The following is a 14,991-nucleotide window of genomic DNA, read 5'->3' as shown; positions in this document are numbered from 1 at the left end:
TCCATGGAAAAAAAAAAGGTTTAGCAGCAGAGGATCATTGTCCTCTGGGCTTGAAAAGTGTTTTATGGGATGGACATGGCTTTGGGGAAAGGAACTGGGGTGAAGTCTGAAGGCTCAGAGCCTTCAGGGTTTGTAGCAGAGAGCACTTCAGGTGGACAAACAGGAATAATGTCAGGTGTTCCCACAAAAAGCTGTTCCTTTGGAGCGGAAAATTCACACTGAACTTCCATCAGGGCCTTTTTTTGTCAGAGCATCCAGGGCTGTAGCTGCCACTTTGGATTAATGGGTGTTTGTCCTGTTTCCTTTGGAGGCTCTTGGCATTTCTTGTGAGCTCACAGGAGCCATGCTAGGATTGATGAGGTCAGGATTTCAAGGATACTGCGGTTGGAATGCCGTTGGCTTTCCAAAGGCACTGCTGGCACGGAGAGTTGGCACCTGGAGCCCCAGTTCTTAATGGGGATTTAACTGGCTTTTGTAGGGAAGTGAAAAATGACAGAAAGTCATCCCACACGCCAGGAGTTTGGCAGGGATAAAAGGATGTAGGTCACTCCTGCAGGGAAGAGAAGGGTTTTACTGTCTTGATGGTCAAAGAAGGGAGAGGAGAAATCCCGTCCTGGAGTGCTCGGGGTTTCCACAGCACTCCAGTCTTGTGGGTTTTGATGCTGGATAAAGGATACTATGAAAACACGGGATAAAGGTTCCAGCTAAGGCTTTGATCATCCTTGTAGGAAAAGTTTTGGATGTCAGGAGTCGAATATGGACCATTGGTGGGTACAGCTCCACGTTTTGTTGCTCCAGCCTCTGGATCACCCTTGTCCTTAGGCCGGAGTAGTGACAGGTCAGCACTGACCCACATTCCAGCCCCTCTCCACCCTCCCAAAATATTCTCCTGTAAGGTCTTGTGGGCTTTTTCCCTGTAGCTTAGAGCAAAAAGCGGGAAAAGGACATTTCTCCTCAAAATATCATTGTCCCTCTGCTCCAGACCTTTTGCTTGACCCTCTCAGGTCACTTCCATTTCTGTCCCTCCTTTTTTGGGTTCGGTCACCTTTCCTGGGAATTCTGCATTCAGTGACTCAGTTTTTACTTTTCATGCCTTTTTGCTCGGGTGTTGTCCCAAATAAACCTGGAAAAGCCTGGCAATATGGACAAAAGGATCCCAGGTATGGGATAAGTTTGGAGAAGTTAAATTTGGGCAGTAGGATCCCAGGTCTGGAATAAGCACAGGCAAGATAAATGTTAGCAAAAGGGTCCCAGGTCTGGGGTAAAGTTGGGGAAAGGTTCCTGGGTTTGGGTTAAATTTGGGCAAGAGGATCTCAGGTCTGGGATGAATATGGGTAAAAGAATCCCAGGGCAAAGTTGGAGTTGAAGAGACTCTTAAGTAGGACAAAATTAGTGCTTTCTCCTCATGGAATGGCCTTTATTTAGAGGAGAAAGGATGACTCCGAGGTTGTACTGGATTGGGATTTGCTAGGTTTTCATCCCATTTTCTCTATTTTGTGTAATAGAGAGAGCCAAAACCATTCCCTTTCCCTCCCTTTGTCCTGTGTGAGCTGTTTGGATGTTGAGGTGCCCACACACAGCACAAATCCAGCCCCCAAGTGGGACTGTGGAAAAGAAAGAGACAATAATCATGTGATTAGTCCAGATCTGGCATTCCCTGCAGGAATCTCATGGCTGTTTTGGAGGCAGAGCTCCAGGAACAAGTCCAGTTCTCACTTTGTGTCCTGTTCTGAGGCTTCCCACACCCAAACTCCTCCTCCTCCTCCTCCAACCCCTCTCTCCCTGGATTTTGCAGGACGCCTACTCTGAGATCGCCTACCTTTTTGCGGAATTTTTCCGTGACCTGGACATCGTCCCCTCTGACATCATCGCAGGGCTGGTTCTCCTGCGGCAGCGGCAGCGGGCCAAGCGCAGCGCCGTGCTGGATGAGGTGGGAAAACCTGGGAATCTCGGCTTCCCAGCTGCTCCAGGATTCCCTGGGAAACAGCTGCATGGCTCTGCCCACCTCATTTCTGGGCTGTTCTCGCTTGCTGAGGTGGGAAAGGAAAATAATGGTGACTTCAGCAGCTTTTCTTGAGTGGTTTTTCCATCTCAAAGGGCTCAGCTGGTGCTGAATCAAGTCCGGAATCTGGAATGATCTTCTCCAGGCAGGTGATACAGGGGGAGCTTTTGATCCCAAAAGGGCCTCCAAGGGGGTTGTAGGTACTTGGAAGTGAATGGGAAGATTATTCCCACTGTACAGTGATGTGGAGAAGAATTCAGCAATCTGCAGGAGGAAAAATTCCCCACTTTCTAAGCCGTTATTGAGGTTTGCAGATTGTCCAGCCAATAGGAAACTTACTTATTTTATTAGGGCTTTTCCCTTGATTTGGGATTCAGGCTGCAGAAGGAAAAAATTCTGAGTTTTCCAAGCTGCTTTTGAGGTTTGCAGATTGTCAGCCCAGTAGGAAATTGATTTATTCTAATGGCTTTTTCCCCCCTTGAGTAGGGATTCAAATCAGGCAGAAATAAAACCACTAGAACTATTTGAGGGTCCTGGTTGGGATATTTGGGAGTGGATTTTTGTCTTCCTGTCACACAGAAGAATTTTTCTGTGTATTTGTGACTTCCAGGCAAACAATGACATTTTAGCTTTCCTGTCTGGAATGCCAGTGACCAGGAACACCAAATACCTGGATCTGAAGAATGCGGTAAGTCTCTGGGATGTGGGATCCTCCAAACCCACCTGTGACCCTTGTTTTCTTCACTGGCTTCTCTTATGCTTTTCTGCCCCTCTTTGAAGTAATCCAAGAAACTCCATGAGAATGGAATAAAACTTCATCTCTGGAGGCTTGATGAGGTCATACTGCTGCAAGAAAGTCAGCATTGTTATCCCTGGTTTATTCCAGATTTTGATTCATCCCTGGTTTTGGTTTATCTCAAATTTATCTCTGGTTTAGATTTGTCTGATTTACCCCGATTGATTTTGATTTATTCCTGATTTAGATTTTCCAGCCCAATTTTCCCATCTCATTTTCCCACCAAGTTTCGCCCCTGCTATTTTCCCCCTCAGCTCTTCCGCTGATTTATCTCTGATTTCTCCCTCATGTTTTCCTGGTTTTCCCCTCTGGTTATCCTGCCATGTTTAACTCCAACCCCCAATCCAGCTCTCCAGGATAATCGAGGTTTTATAGGGTGCAGCCACAGCACATGGCCCTAAATTGGCTTTGTGGGCCTCTCCAGGCATCCTCCAGCCTGCTGGAAAGGGGATATTTAGGGAGCTCATTTCCAAATCTGCAGGAAACACCTTCCTTGGCAGCATTGTGGGATACCCAGAGAATTCCTCAGGAAATCAGGCAGAGAAATCCTTAGGAGGGGGTGGCTCTTGCCTATCCCACCTCACTCTCCTCAGTCACCGCAGCGCAGCTGGGAGAGGGGGCTGGCACTCAGCATGTGCCTAACTCTGGAAAAAGGGAATGGGGAGGAGAGAAATTCCAAGAGATTCCAGGCTCAGGGAGTCCCGTGTCTTCCAGCAAGAGATGCAGCGGTACCGGGAGGTGTGTTACTACATGCTCTTCGCCTTGGCAGCCTATGGATGGCCCATTTACCTCATGAGGAAGCCCACATGTGGACTCTGCCGCCTGGCCAGATCCTGCTCGTGAGTGCCCACTCCCATCCCTTTTTCCTGCCTGGTTTTCCCACATTTAGAAAATGGTTTTTTCCCCACATTTATCCCCTTGGTGCTTCGTCCCCGCTCGATTTCTTTTCTGCCCTTTTTCTCCTCATGTTTTTCCATGTCTCCAGGCTTCGTATTCCAAAGGCTTTCTGAATCTCTTCCAGTTCCTCATACAGCCTGTCCTCTGCTCCATCCTCTCTGGAACACCCAGTGGAGAGATCTCACCTGGCACAACACCAATTCCATAAAGAGCTTCTTGGAGCTCAAAAATCAGGGAGTTGACACTTGGGTCCTAATTAAAAGACCTCCAAGATTTGCCTGGCTTGGGCTGTTCTCCCTTGGATTAATTGGATTTTTCCAGCTCGGGATTTTTGCTCCAGTGCAAGGGTTTGTTTCCAGCTGCCAGAATTCTGTCACTGGATTCAATTTGGAGACAAGCTTTTGGCACTTCCTGGGCTGTTGGGAGGAATGTGATTCCTTGGGAATACTTTTATTTGTGAGAGACAAAGAAGGAAAATCAATTGTGCTTCTCATTTTATTTTGGGATGATTCTAAACCCTTTTTCTTCCCTATAAATAAACCTGGAGCTCGGTCAGTGTTGGCTTTTTCATGTTGAAGCACTGGAAAACTGTGCTTCCTTGGATAGTATCCTTTGAGGAGCCATCCCACCCCACCATCCTTGGATTCCTCAGGGACTGGCTGCATTGTAGCTCTCTCTGGTGCTCAGAAGGAAAACTGCACCTGATCCCAGATTTCGAGGCTGTTTTGTGGTTTTATCCTTTACTTGGCACTCGCTGCCATTGGGATGAGGTCTGGAGGGCTCGCCTTTCCATTTCCTCTAGGAATGCCACTCTAAATCCAGCCTTTTTGCCTCAAAGCCGTGCTTCCTCTCCCCAGATGTTGCTGCCTGTGCCCGTCACGTCCGCGCTACGCTCCTGGCGTCACCATCGAGGAGGACAATTGCTGTGGCTGCAACGCCATTGCCATCCGGCGCCACTTCCTGGACGAGAACATGACCTCCGTGGACATCGTCTACACTTCCTGCCACGATGCCGTAAGGACAATCCCAGACCCCTTTCCCAATGGGATTTATCCACTTCCAGCTGTTGTGGGACAAAGAAGGGAAACAAAGCCCTTTTCTCTCCCATTTCCATCAAGAAATTCTGTTATTTGGACACAAATCCTGTCACATGCTCTCCCTCCTTTTCCCTGGGGATAATCCAATGGGAATGTCTCTCCTGGTCTTTTCCAGGTTTATGAAACCCCTTTCTATGTGGCTGTGGACCATGACAAGAAGAAGGTGGTCATCAGCATCCGGGGAACTCTGTCCCCAAAAGTAAGTGGGATATGTGGTGGCCTCCCTGGTGGACATTCCAGAGAGCTTGAGCCCTTCCTGGTTTGGAATCCTGACCCGGATTCGACTCACCTGAAGCAAGGTGACTGCTTTTCTTCCAGGATGCCCTGACGGATCTAACAGGGGACGCGGAGCGCCTGCCGGTTGAGGGGCACCACGGAACGTGGTTGGGACACAAGGTGGGAAAACAAAGGGAAAACGATTCCAAACCAACCCAAAACCAAACAAAATCCTGTGGTTTTGTCTAATGATTTCACTTTTTAATTATAAACCCCCAAACGGTCTTAATTACTTGAAAAAGGAGTTACAGGAAGGGCTTTGAGGTGTTAAATAATTAGTGGGAACAGTTAAAACCGCTGGGCGTGTAATTAAAAACTCGGTACAATTAGAGGGTTCCGAATGCGGAGAGGCACGGTGGAGACCCACAATGAAATTCCTGGAGCCACTCAAACGACTTTTTCTTCCGACGACCTTTAAGGAATTTTCAATCAAAGCCTGAGAATGTGCTTAAAATTCTGCTGTGATGGGAATGTCCTCAAAGGATACTGGCAGGACTCGGATCCGTGAAATTAGATGGATGCTCTGTCTGTGAGCAGCTCTGGGCTGGCTAAATCCATTTATTCCAGAGCTGACCTTTGCCCCTGTCTGGCAAAGGAAAAACGTGCCAAGTTTTTAAGATGATCAGGAATTTGGCAGCTTCCAAAGCTGCAGTGCTAGGCTGGAAAAGGAAAATCCAGAGTGAAGGTTGGAAGGAATGGAGCAGTTGCTGGGAGTGCTGCTGGAGGGGGATGAGGTGTTGCTCCAGGTGGGATGTGGAGCTTGGAGGTCCTTGGAAGCCATGAGTTGGGAACTTCAGCTTGCTTCATGGTGTCCTGGTGGAATACCAAACCTCTTCCCTCTGCTTTAGGAATCCTGGGATGGTTTGGATGGAACCAAAGATCCTGTTTCAACCCCTGCCACGGGCTGGGACACCTTGGAGGATGGATCTTGGAGTAGCCAAGCGGATTAGTGGGAAGTGTCCCTGCTCATGGGACTGGAATGGGCTTTTAGGTTCCTTCCAGTCCAAACCATTCCAAAATTCCACAATTCAGTGAAAATCCAGGAATAGATCCTTGCAGAAATTGGCTTTGTTTTTGATCTTTATATGAAAATATTCCTCCACTGGTGACTTCCATGAAACATTATCAGTTTATTCCCTTTATTCCAGACAGAGCGTTTGTCCTTTGTGTTATTTCTTTTTTGGGATTGCTGCCAGGAGACAGATATTCACTTTCTCTGGAATTATTATCAATATTAATCTGCAGACAATAATGTGCTGTTGATTCCTGAGGGAAAACTAAGGGAGATAATGGAATTTTAAATGCATTTTTAATGTCCAGGAGTCAAGTTTAATATCCAAACAAATCCAGTGTCTCACTTACACATTTAATTTGGAAACAAGGACTTGGCTACGTGGGAGCTTTCCCAGGATTTGTTTGATTTGGGGTGTTTTCCTGCTGATTCTGTCCCACCCATCCCTGTGGGTGTCCATCAGCCATCCTAAAATTCCAAGTCTTGATGTTTACATGAAATTTGTTATCACTCCACAGCTCCAATGTCACAATTGAAAAAATATTTGTCAGGGCTCTGAGCTATTCTGGATCAAAAAATAAAGCTGGAACTAAAGTTTGGGGATTAGAATGCCAAAAAAAAAAAAAGGGATTATAACTCAAAGAAGAATCCAACTTCACTATTTTTGTTATAAAATCCGCTGATTTTATAACAAAGTCAATTTGAAAAATAATCCTCAGCCAAAGGGATGAATCCAGATTTAATTGTTGAACTCCCAGGACAAAATGAGTGAAAATAGGATGTTATGGAGCTTTGCTTCCTGGTGTTAAGCCAACCAGGAGGACAACAAGGAGCTGCTGGAAAGTCCTGGAAACTCAGCCATGATACCAGGTTGGTGGAATATCCAGTAATGAGAATTTCCAACATTTTTCTCTCATAAATAGACCCTTCTGAGGGTTTTCCCCCAAAATCTCCAATATCCCAGAGCAGTTTTGTGCCTTTGGGATGCAAAATAGTGCAGAATATTTCCATTCCCTTTCCCTAAATCCTTGGTCCATTTGGTTATTTATGTGTGAACTTCCAAAATTAAACCCAAATAGTTTTATTAACTTGAAATTGGGTTTGTTTCCCAGAGAATTTACGGATGCTACATCCCTGGAAGAGTCCAAGACCAGGTTGGACAGGGCTTGGAGCAACCTGGGCTAATGGAACATGTCCCTGTCCCTGGAATGGGATGATCCTTAAGGTCCCTTTCAACCCAAACCAAGATTCCATGAAGTTTAGGGAATTTTTCCAATGGAAAATCTAAATGGAAGTTTGCAGTCTCATTCCATAATAATTAAAACCCTGTCTCCATTAGGATATAATTACCAAAATCATGTCCCAAAGGCTGACTAACATCCCAGCAGTGACATCACCGTGGATTTGGGTCACGCTCTCTAAAAATAGAATCCCAAATTCGCGGTGGGAATTTAGATCAGTGGCCAGCCTGCTGCTCACTTCTCATTAGGATTGGGAATGGAGACTCTTCTGGAAGCTGGGGAGCTGCTGGGAGCTGGGATAAGGCACAACCACGCTGGTGCTTTTTGGTGGTGGCAGCATCCCATCAATCTCATTTCCATGGAGTAGGGTCTCTGCTGTCCTGCTTCCCCTCTCCAGTATCCAGATTGGCATCAAAGACATTTTGGATACTGAGGACCTGGAAAATTCCGTATTTATTTGCTTTCTTTTCCTCACTGGCTTCTCTTATGCCCCTCTTTGAAATAATCCAAGAAATTCCATAAGAATGGAATAAAATTTGATCTCTGGAGGCTTGATGAGGTGATATTGATGCAGGAGAGTCAGCACTGTTACTCCTGATGTCTCCCTGATTTAGATTTTCCTGCCCAGTTTCTGCCCCCTCATTTTCCCCCAGCCATTTTCCCCCTCAGCTCTTCCTCTGATTCACCTCTGGTTTCTCCCTGATGTTTCCCTGATTTTCCCCTCTGGTTATCCTGCCATGTTTAACTCCAACCCCCAATCCATCTCTCCAGGATAATTTAGGTTTTATATATTATTATTTATATATTTTTTCTTTGGTTTTGGAGCCAGGAATCCCTTTATATCTCCAGCATGGAGAGTGAGTCCCCAGTAACATTCCCATTGTACTTACACCATTTCAAGACAGGGATTTAAAGGAAAACAGCCAAGGAGATGATTTCCCCCATTTTCCCCCCATTTTTTGGAGTTCAGGCTCACTTCCCACTGAATTTAACTTGTAGCATCATCAGGAATTTATGCAACAAACCAAATTCCAGTTGCATGTTTATAACTGCACTTGGAATTGGATCAACTACATTTGGAATCACCACACAGAGAAACACTTCTCAGCAGAGAAGAGGATTGTTTAGACTCAGATATGATCTTTCCCATCTTCCAGCACTCCTTGACTTCTAGGGAATAAAAACCTTTAATAATTTGGGATGAATGTCCTCTGAGAGCCAAATTCCCTTAATGTTGATGGCTGGAAAAGGCAGGAACTAGTTCCTAATTGCTGCCACTTTTTCCTTTGGTGTTTGTGTTATTATCTCTGTTAGAATAAGTAATATTTTTATTCCCACATTTATACGGAAAACTTCTTCCCACATTTACCTGGAATAGGATAATTTGGCTTTAAAACCACCAATATTTAGAATATCCAAGTCTGCTTCTGTGTTCTGCCCCAGGTCCCAGGGTCTGAAGTACCAAATCCACAATCCTAGGTTTAATTTAATTAGATTTGGGGTAGTTTTCCCTCTAAAAGCCCTGGAATAAGCCCTTGGAGTGTTCCTTAATTAAGAGCTGCCATTACTCCTTAAACACCAAAACTTTGGAAATGCAGAGGAGAGTCAGTTTTCCCTCCCTCCTCATCCATGCTGAGGGGCATTCCAGAACTTCCTCACCTTCTGGCTGCTGGATGTTGAGATCCCATTTACATCCTGCTGTGTCTTCCCACTTCCCTCAGGGAATGGTGCTGTCTGCTGAGTACATCAAGAAGAAGCTGGAGCAGGAGATGGTGCTGTCCCAAGCTTTTGGACGAGATTTGGTGAGTACGAGTTGTCTCTGGACAGAGGATGAGATTTCCATAGAAAACTGGGTTTTAAGGGAATCTGTGTCCCTGAGTCTGTTGCATTCATTTCTCAACTCTTCCTTTAATTCCTGTCCCTCTGGATTTCCAGCTAGTTACTCATTCGTGGAATGGTTTGGGTTGGAAGGCACCTTGAATTGCATCCCATTCCACCCCCTGCCACGGGCAGAGAACATTCCACAAGATCAGGTCTCTCCAAGCCCCATCCAGACTTCCTGCAAGGCTTTTTTATTTTGGAAGCACCAGTACTGCAGAGCTCCTGATTATTTTCCTTTTCCTGAGGCAAGAAGTCCCACGTGGTGGCAATGAAGGACAGGGAGCATTAAAACTAAATCAGCAGGAACTAAAATCCCATTTTTATGGAGAGTTTCTCTGGAATGCCATGCTGACTCTCCCTGTGGGCACATTCCTGGTGGCAGGGAGATGTCACAGGACTCAAGGGAGATGTTGGGAAGCAGCTTACCTTGGTTTGTATGATGGGAATAGTTGTTGAAGTGCTGCCTTGGGATATTTGGTGGATGGAGGGAGAGATAAACCAGCATCCAGCGTTTTGGGATGGAGCTTCGTTCCTCTCTGCCTAGAAAGGGAAAATGGGAGTTGTTCCTGTTAGGAGGAATTTTTCCTGGCTTTAGGTCCATAAGTCCCATCCCAGGTCCCACTAGCTGAGGACCTTGTTTCTGACAGCTGCCAAGGACAGGTATTCCAGAGAAAAGTATCCAGTGAGGTGTAGAGACACTGTGTGGGCTTGGGTGTTATCAGGAGGGGCAAAAGGCTCCCATCAAATCCTAAATAATTGAAACAGCTGGTGTGCCTTTCCTTTTTCTTCCCACCTTCTTTCTTTCTTTCAGGGAAGTCCCAGTAGGCCAAATGTAGAATTCTAGAAGTGAATGAATTCCAGCCTCCAGTGAGGCCATGGCACAGGTTTCCCAGAAAAGCTGTGTCTGACCCGTCCCTTGAAGTGTTCCAGCATGGGCTGGATGGGGCTTGGAGCAACCTGGGCTAGTGAAAGGTGTCCCTGCCCATGGCAGGGGTGGAATGGAATGATCTCTCCCTTCCTTTCCAGCCTAAACCATTCCAGGATTCCGTGATGATTCCATGATTCAGAGCAAGCAAGGAGAGCCATTCAGCTGGAATCTGGAGTGCTCTTGTATAGAAACAGGCTCCAAAACTGGGGAGAGAGATTTGGGGGATACATTCAATTTAATTTCCAGCCTGAGCTGGATTCCTTGTTGCTTCCATGTTTTTTAGGGAAGAGGAACAAAACACTATGGCCTGATTGTGGTTGGGCATTCCCTAGGAGCTGGCACAGCTGCCATCCTGTCCTTCCTGCTGCGTCCCCAGTACCCATCCCTGAAGTGCTTTGCCTATTCCCCCCCAGGTGGGCTGCTCAGGTAGGTGTTGGGATACACTGGATCCTGCTTGTGGGGCTCTAGGGAGCAGTGAAATGGACAGGCAGCCTGGAGAAGCTGAGTGTTCCCTCTGGGATATAGTTTGGAATTCAAGTTAGGATGGCAGATGGCTGCTTTCCGAAATATTCTGGTTTATAACTGAATTATCCGTGGCTCTAATTTTAATGGAAAATAGGTGCAATTTCCTTACTCTGTGCCCAGTCCCACTAGTAAAGGAGCTACTTGACCAAATGCAGGTGTCTGCAGCAGCTGATCCTGTTGTTTGGACTCCTTTTCCAAAGAAACTGGAGTTGGGATGTGATTTCTGTCATTCTGCAGCCTAAAATGGGGTCACAGGGATTGTTCTGGTTTCTCTCCCTTGGCCATGGGGCAAAACCAGGGAGAGATTAATCGTGAATCCCTCCCATTATAAATGGGCACAGACCTTCTGGTCATGTCATTCCCAAACAAAACATCCCATTGGAGTGCTGGGAGGTGAGGGAAGGCCTTCCTAGTTGTGACAGGCACCATGGGGATCCTTGGAATCAGCTATGGATTGTGGGAAGCTTCTCATGGTAGTTCCTACATCATATTCCAGGAGCAGCCAAGGGTTTTAAACCATCCTGCTGCTGGATCTGGATGCTGGTATTCCTTGTAGTGTTCCCATGTCTTCTGCAGCCATGGAGCTGCAGAGGAAGATATTTCAGGAGAGTTGTACAACCTTTTGCTCCAAACTTCCACTCCTGGATCCCTTGGTAGCTCCTGACTTGTGTCATGCCCAGGATCATCCCTAGGTCAGTGAGGCAGCCTCTGCCCATGGTAACTGGTTGGGAATATCTCCAGGAAACTCAGAGTGGGAATCTTGATTTCTTTCTTCTTGTCTTGGAAGTCAGGTTGATTGCAGAAATCTGCCATCCGAATTCTCCCAGATATTGGGGTATTTCATCCTACACTGTAGCCTCAGGAGCACAGAATATCTTCTTCCTTGGCCGTCCTGCCATTCCCAAACAATTGGAAAATGACTGAGGCATTGAGTTCAAGCGTTTCCTTTCCCAGCTATATCCAGAGTCATGTGCAGGGGAATGGTTGGGCCGTGGGATGTGGAGACCAGGCTCTTTTTCCACAAGGCGCAAATCCCCAAAGCCTGGAGCAGTTTGGATTTGGGTTTGTGCCCCTGGTTTCCCTGCCACCGAACTGGGAATGAAACACTGTTTGCTTCTTCTTGCTCCTGTTTCTCTTCCAGTGAGGATGCCATGGAGTATTCCAAGGAGTTTGTGACTGCAGTAGTGCTTGGCAAAGATCTGGTGCCCAGGCAAGTGGAGAAGTGTCTGAATTCCTTGATGAATCTCTGCTGTTCTGTCCCAAATCCTGTCTGAAGTGTTTCCTGTCTGAAACACTTGGATCATCTCTGTCTCCAGCTTCCTTATTTTCCTGTCCTTGTATTGTTCCCTGTTTATCTTCCTGATTCACTGTGTTTTTCCTGGACACCTCTGTTGGGTTTTTTTTATGAGCACATCCCTCCTGTGTGAAAGAAAAGGAGGAATGTCCTACCTCTGGAATCCTTCCTTGTGGTACTTGGAATATCAGGTGTGCCACCTTCCTGGTTTCCTGTGTTATCTTGGCTGTGTCCTGGATGTGCTGTCACCTGATTTGGGGACTGATTTGGGACCAGTTTGTCCCAAAATCCCTGTTCCATGTCGCCTCATCTCCAAACCAGTTCATTCCTTGTGCCTTGGCATTCCTCACCTTCCTCATCTCCGGGCATACGTTCTGCTGAGCAGGGATTTGGAGCAGGAGCCAGGCAACCTGGGATTTACCTGGATGCCATGATCCTGTCCATCCTGTCATCTGCTCAGTGGTGTCATTCAGCTCCAGGACACTTTTCCAACTCCCCTGTTCTCTGCCATCTTCTGTTGTCACCTCCCTCCTTCCCTGTTCACTGATCTTACCCTGGTTATTGTCCCGGTAATTCCCTGGAGCCTCTCACTCCTGGCTCCTGCTCCTGGGTGATGCCACAGCCCACCTCTGCATCCATCTGCTCCATTTTGTGTCCTTTTAAACACACTGCCTTGTTTTTCCGTGCTCTGTATCCTCAACCTGTTCCCTGCCCAGGTGTTGTGAACACGTTTCCCCCTCTTCTATAATCCATTATTTTCTTCTTTACCAGACTCACTTCTTCAGAATCACATCTCCATCTCTTCCAGAATCATGTCTTCCTTTTTTCCATAACCACACCTTCTTTTCCAGAGTAACATCTTCCTCTTTTCCATGATCACATCTTCCTCTCTTCCAGGATCGGGCTCTCTCAGCTGGAGGGATTTCGCCGGCAGCTTCTGGATGTTCTCCAAAGAAGCACCAAACCAAAGGTAAGAGAGAAGAACCAACACCTGGAGACATCTCTGAGCAGGGATGGGAAATTTTAATGACAGGAAGGGTGGGTTTCCTCCAGGTTTCCTCAGGATCATTATTTAGAGAACCAGAGGAATGATAGAAAGAGCTGGAGAGCTCAGTGAGATCATTCCAGCTCACTTGCTGAAACTTCACCATCACAGATCCCAAATAACCAAGCAGGGAATTTTCTGTCTGAGCCTCTTTTAAAGTCTGTATTCCAAATGTGGCTTTTCCTGGCCAGTTAAAACTGGGAACAGGCTGGAAGTACAGCAGCTACTGTGCTTGTTGGAACATTGGGGTGATGGTGTTCCAGGATAAATGGTCTGCTCATTTCTTGGAGATAGGAAATGTGGGAAGTTGTCCCTCCCCAGTCTTTACCATTGCACCAAGATAGAAAAAACCATAAAATACGAAGATTTTTAGGGATAATACATGATGGAATTTACCTGGAGAAGGTATATAACTGGGAAAGGAAAATCAACTTTCAGAAATGCTTGGATCATCTCTGTCTCCAGCTTCCCGGTTTTCCTGTCTTTGTATTGTTCCTTATTTATTCCCAGTGTCACTGTGTTTTACCTGGAGACCTCTGTTGGTGTTTCACTCATCTTCCTTAGGCCAATCCCTTCTGTGTGAAAGAAATAGAGAATATCCTGCCTCTGGAATTCTTTAAACCTCTCAAGTCTTATGAGGCAATTGTGCTTTTCTTTTCTTTCCTCAAATCCTCCCTTCTCTCTCTCTCTCTCTCTCTCTCTCTCTTTGTGGGAACAGTGGCGGATCATTGTGGGGGCTACCAAGTGCATTCCCAAATCCGAGCTCCCCGAGGAGCCAGAGGAGAACTCGGTGACGAGCAACCGGCTCTGGACACATCCCAGTGACCTGACCATCGCCCTGAGTGCCAGCACCCCCCTGTACCCCCCCGGCCGCATCATCCACGTGGTGCACAACCACCCTGCCGAGCAGTGCTGGTGAGTCTTGCAATTCCTGCCGGGACTCCTGATGGAAAACTCTCCCTGACACAAGGAGAAGGGGGTTTTTTCTTCCCCACCCACCGTCTGACGGTGACAGTAGTTGTGCCTGTGCTGGTGGAGTTGTGGAATGGTTTGGGTTGGAAGGGACTGTGGAGATCCATGGGCAGGGATGCCTTCCACCACAGCAGGTTGCTCCAAGCCCAGTCCAGCCTGGATTTGAACACTTGCAGGGATGGGGCAGCCACAGCTTCCCTTGGAAATCCATCCCAATTTTCCAGTCTTACCACCCTCACAGGGAAGAGTTTCTTTCAATATCTAACCTAAACCAGCACATGGAATGCTGGAATGGTTCAAGTTGGAAGGGACTTAGGATCACCCCTTTCTACCCCCTGCCATGGGCAGGGACATCTTCCACTATCCCAGGTTGCTCCAAGCCCATCCAACCTGGCCTGGAACACTTCCAGGGATGGGGCAGCCACAGCTTCTCTGGACAACCTTTGCCAGGGCCTCAGCACCCTCATGGGGGGAATTTTTTTCCCAATATCCCACCTAAACGCACCCTCTTTCAGCTTAAACCCGCTCCTCCTTTTCCCATTATTCCAGGCCCTTGTCCAAAGTCTTTTTCCTCTTTAAATGATGATTGGATAATCACGTCCCTGTTGGATAATGCAGGATTTTTGGAGCAATATGTATTTTAACAGCTCCTCCTTCTGTTTTTCCTCTTTTTCTCCCTCTACATCTTGCTGTTTTCACATGCCAAAACACATCCCTGCTCTTCCATCTCATTTTCCCTGTTGTCTGGACCCCTTTTCCAGCTGCTGTGAGCAGGAGGATCCCACCTACTTTGCCATCTGGGGGGACAACAAGGCCTTCAACGAGGTGATCATCTCCCCAGCCATGCTGCATGAACACCTCCCCTACGTGGTCATGGAAGGGCTCAACAAGGTAAGGTAGGGAATTGCCATCCCAAAAAACACTGGGAAAGGCCAGCCTTGCCCGGGAATACTGCTGGTTAAATACACCAGGCCATTTATTTTGGAGAAGAGGAGGAAAGGGTCAGTCTTGCACAGGGTATTGGA

The 14,991-nt window shown here is 47.0% G+C and overlaps 1 protein-coding gene across 4 annotated transcripts in view; it reads left to right on the top strand.

Annotated features, from left to right (window-relative positions):
- Positions 1-14,991, top strand: part of DAGLA (diacylglycerol lipase alpha) — a 58,957-nt gene that overhangs the window by 35,707 nt on the left and 8,259 nt on the right. For all 4 annotated transcript variants that reach the window (XM_088058391.1, XM_088058389.1, XM_088058390.1 and 1 more), the window contains 12 exons: positions 1,796-1,930; positions 2,613-2,690; positions 3,513-3,637; positions 4,553-4,709; positions 4,908-4,991; positions 5,111-5,188; positions 9,043-9,123; positions 10,414-10,556; positions 11,797-11,865; positions 12,847-12,919; positions 13,713-13,909; positions 14,728-14,857. In XM_088058391.1, coding sequence (XP_087914517.1) covers positions 1,796-1,930; positions 2,613-2,690; positions 3,513-3,637; positions 4,553-4,709; positions 4,908-4,991; positions 5,111-5,188; positions 9,043-9,123; positions 10,414-10,556; positions 11,797-11,865; positions 12,847-12,919; positions 13,713-13,909; positions 14,728-14,857 — 1,350 coding nt within the window. The remainder of the gene's footprint in view (positions 1-1,795; positions 1,931-2,612; positions 2,691-3,512; positions 3,638-4,552; positions 4,710-4,907; positions 4,992-5,110; positions 5,189-9,042; positions 9,124-10,413; positions 10,557-11,796; positions 11,866-12,846; positions 12,920-13,712; positions 13,910-14,727; positions 14,858-14,991) is intronic.

This window comes from Pseudopodoces humilis, chromosome 7, assembly GCF_049639895.1.
Source record: "Pseudopodoces humilis isolate 2021_Gansu_Grassland_sample_001 chromosome 7, ASM4963989v1, whole genome shotgun sequence".
NCBI classification, from domain to species: Eukaryota; Metazoa; Chordata; class Aves; order Passeriformes; family Paridae; genus Pseudopodoces; species Pseudopodoces humilis.
Note: the sequence above shows the minus strand (reverse complement) of the source record. Positions and strands in the feature narration are given on the sequence as shown.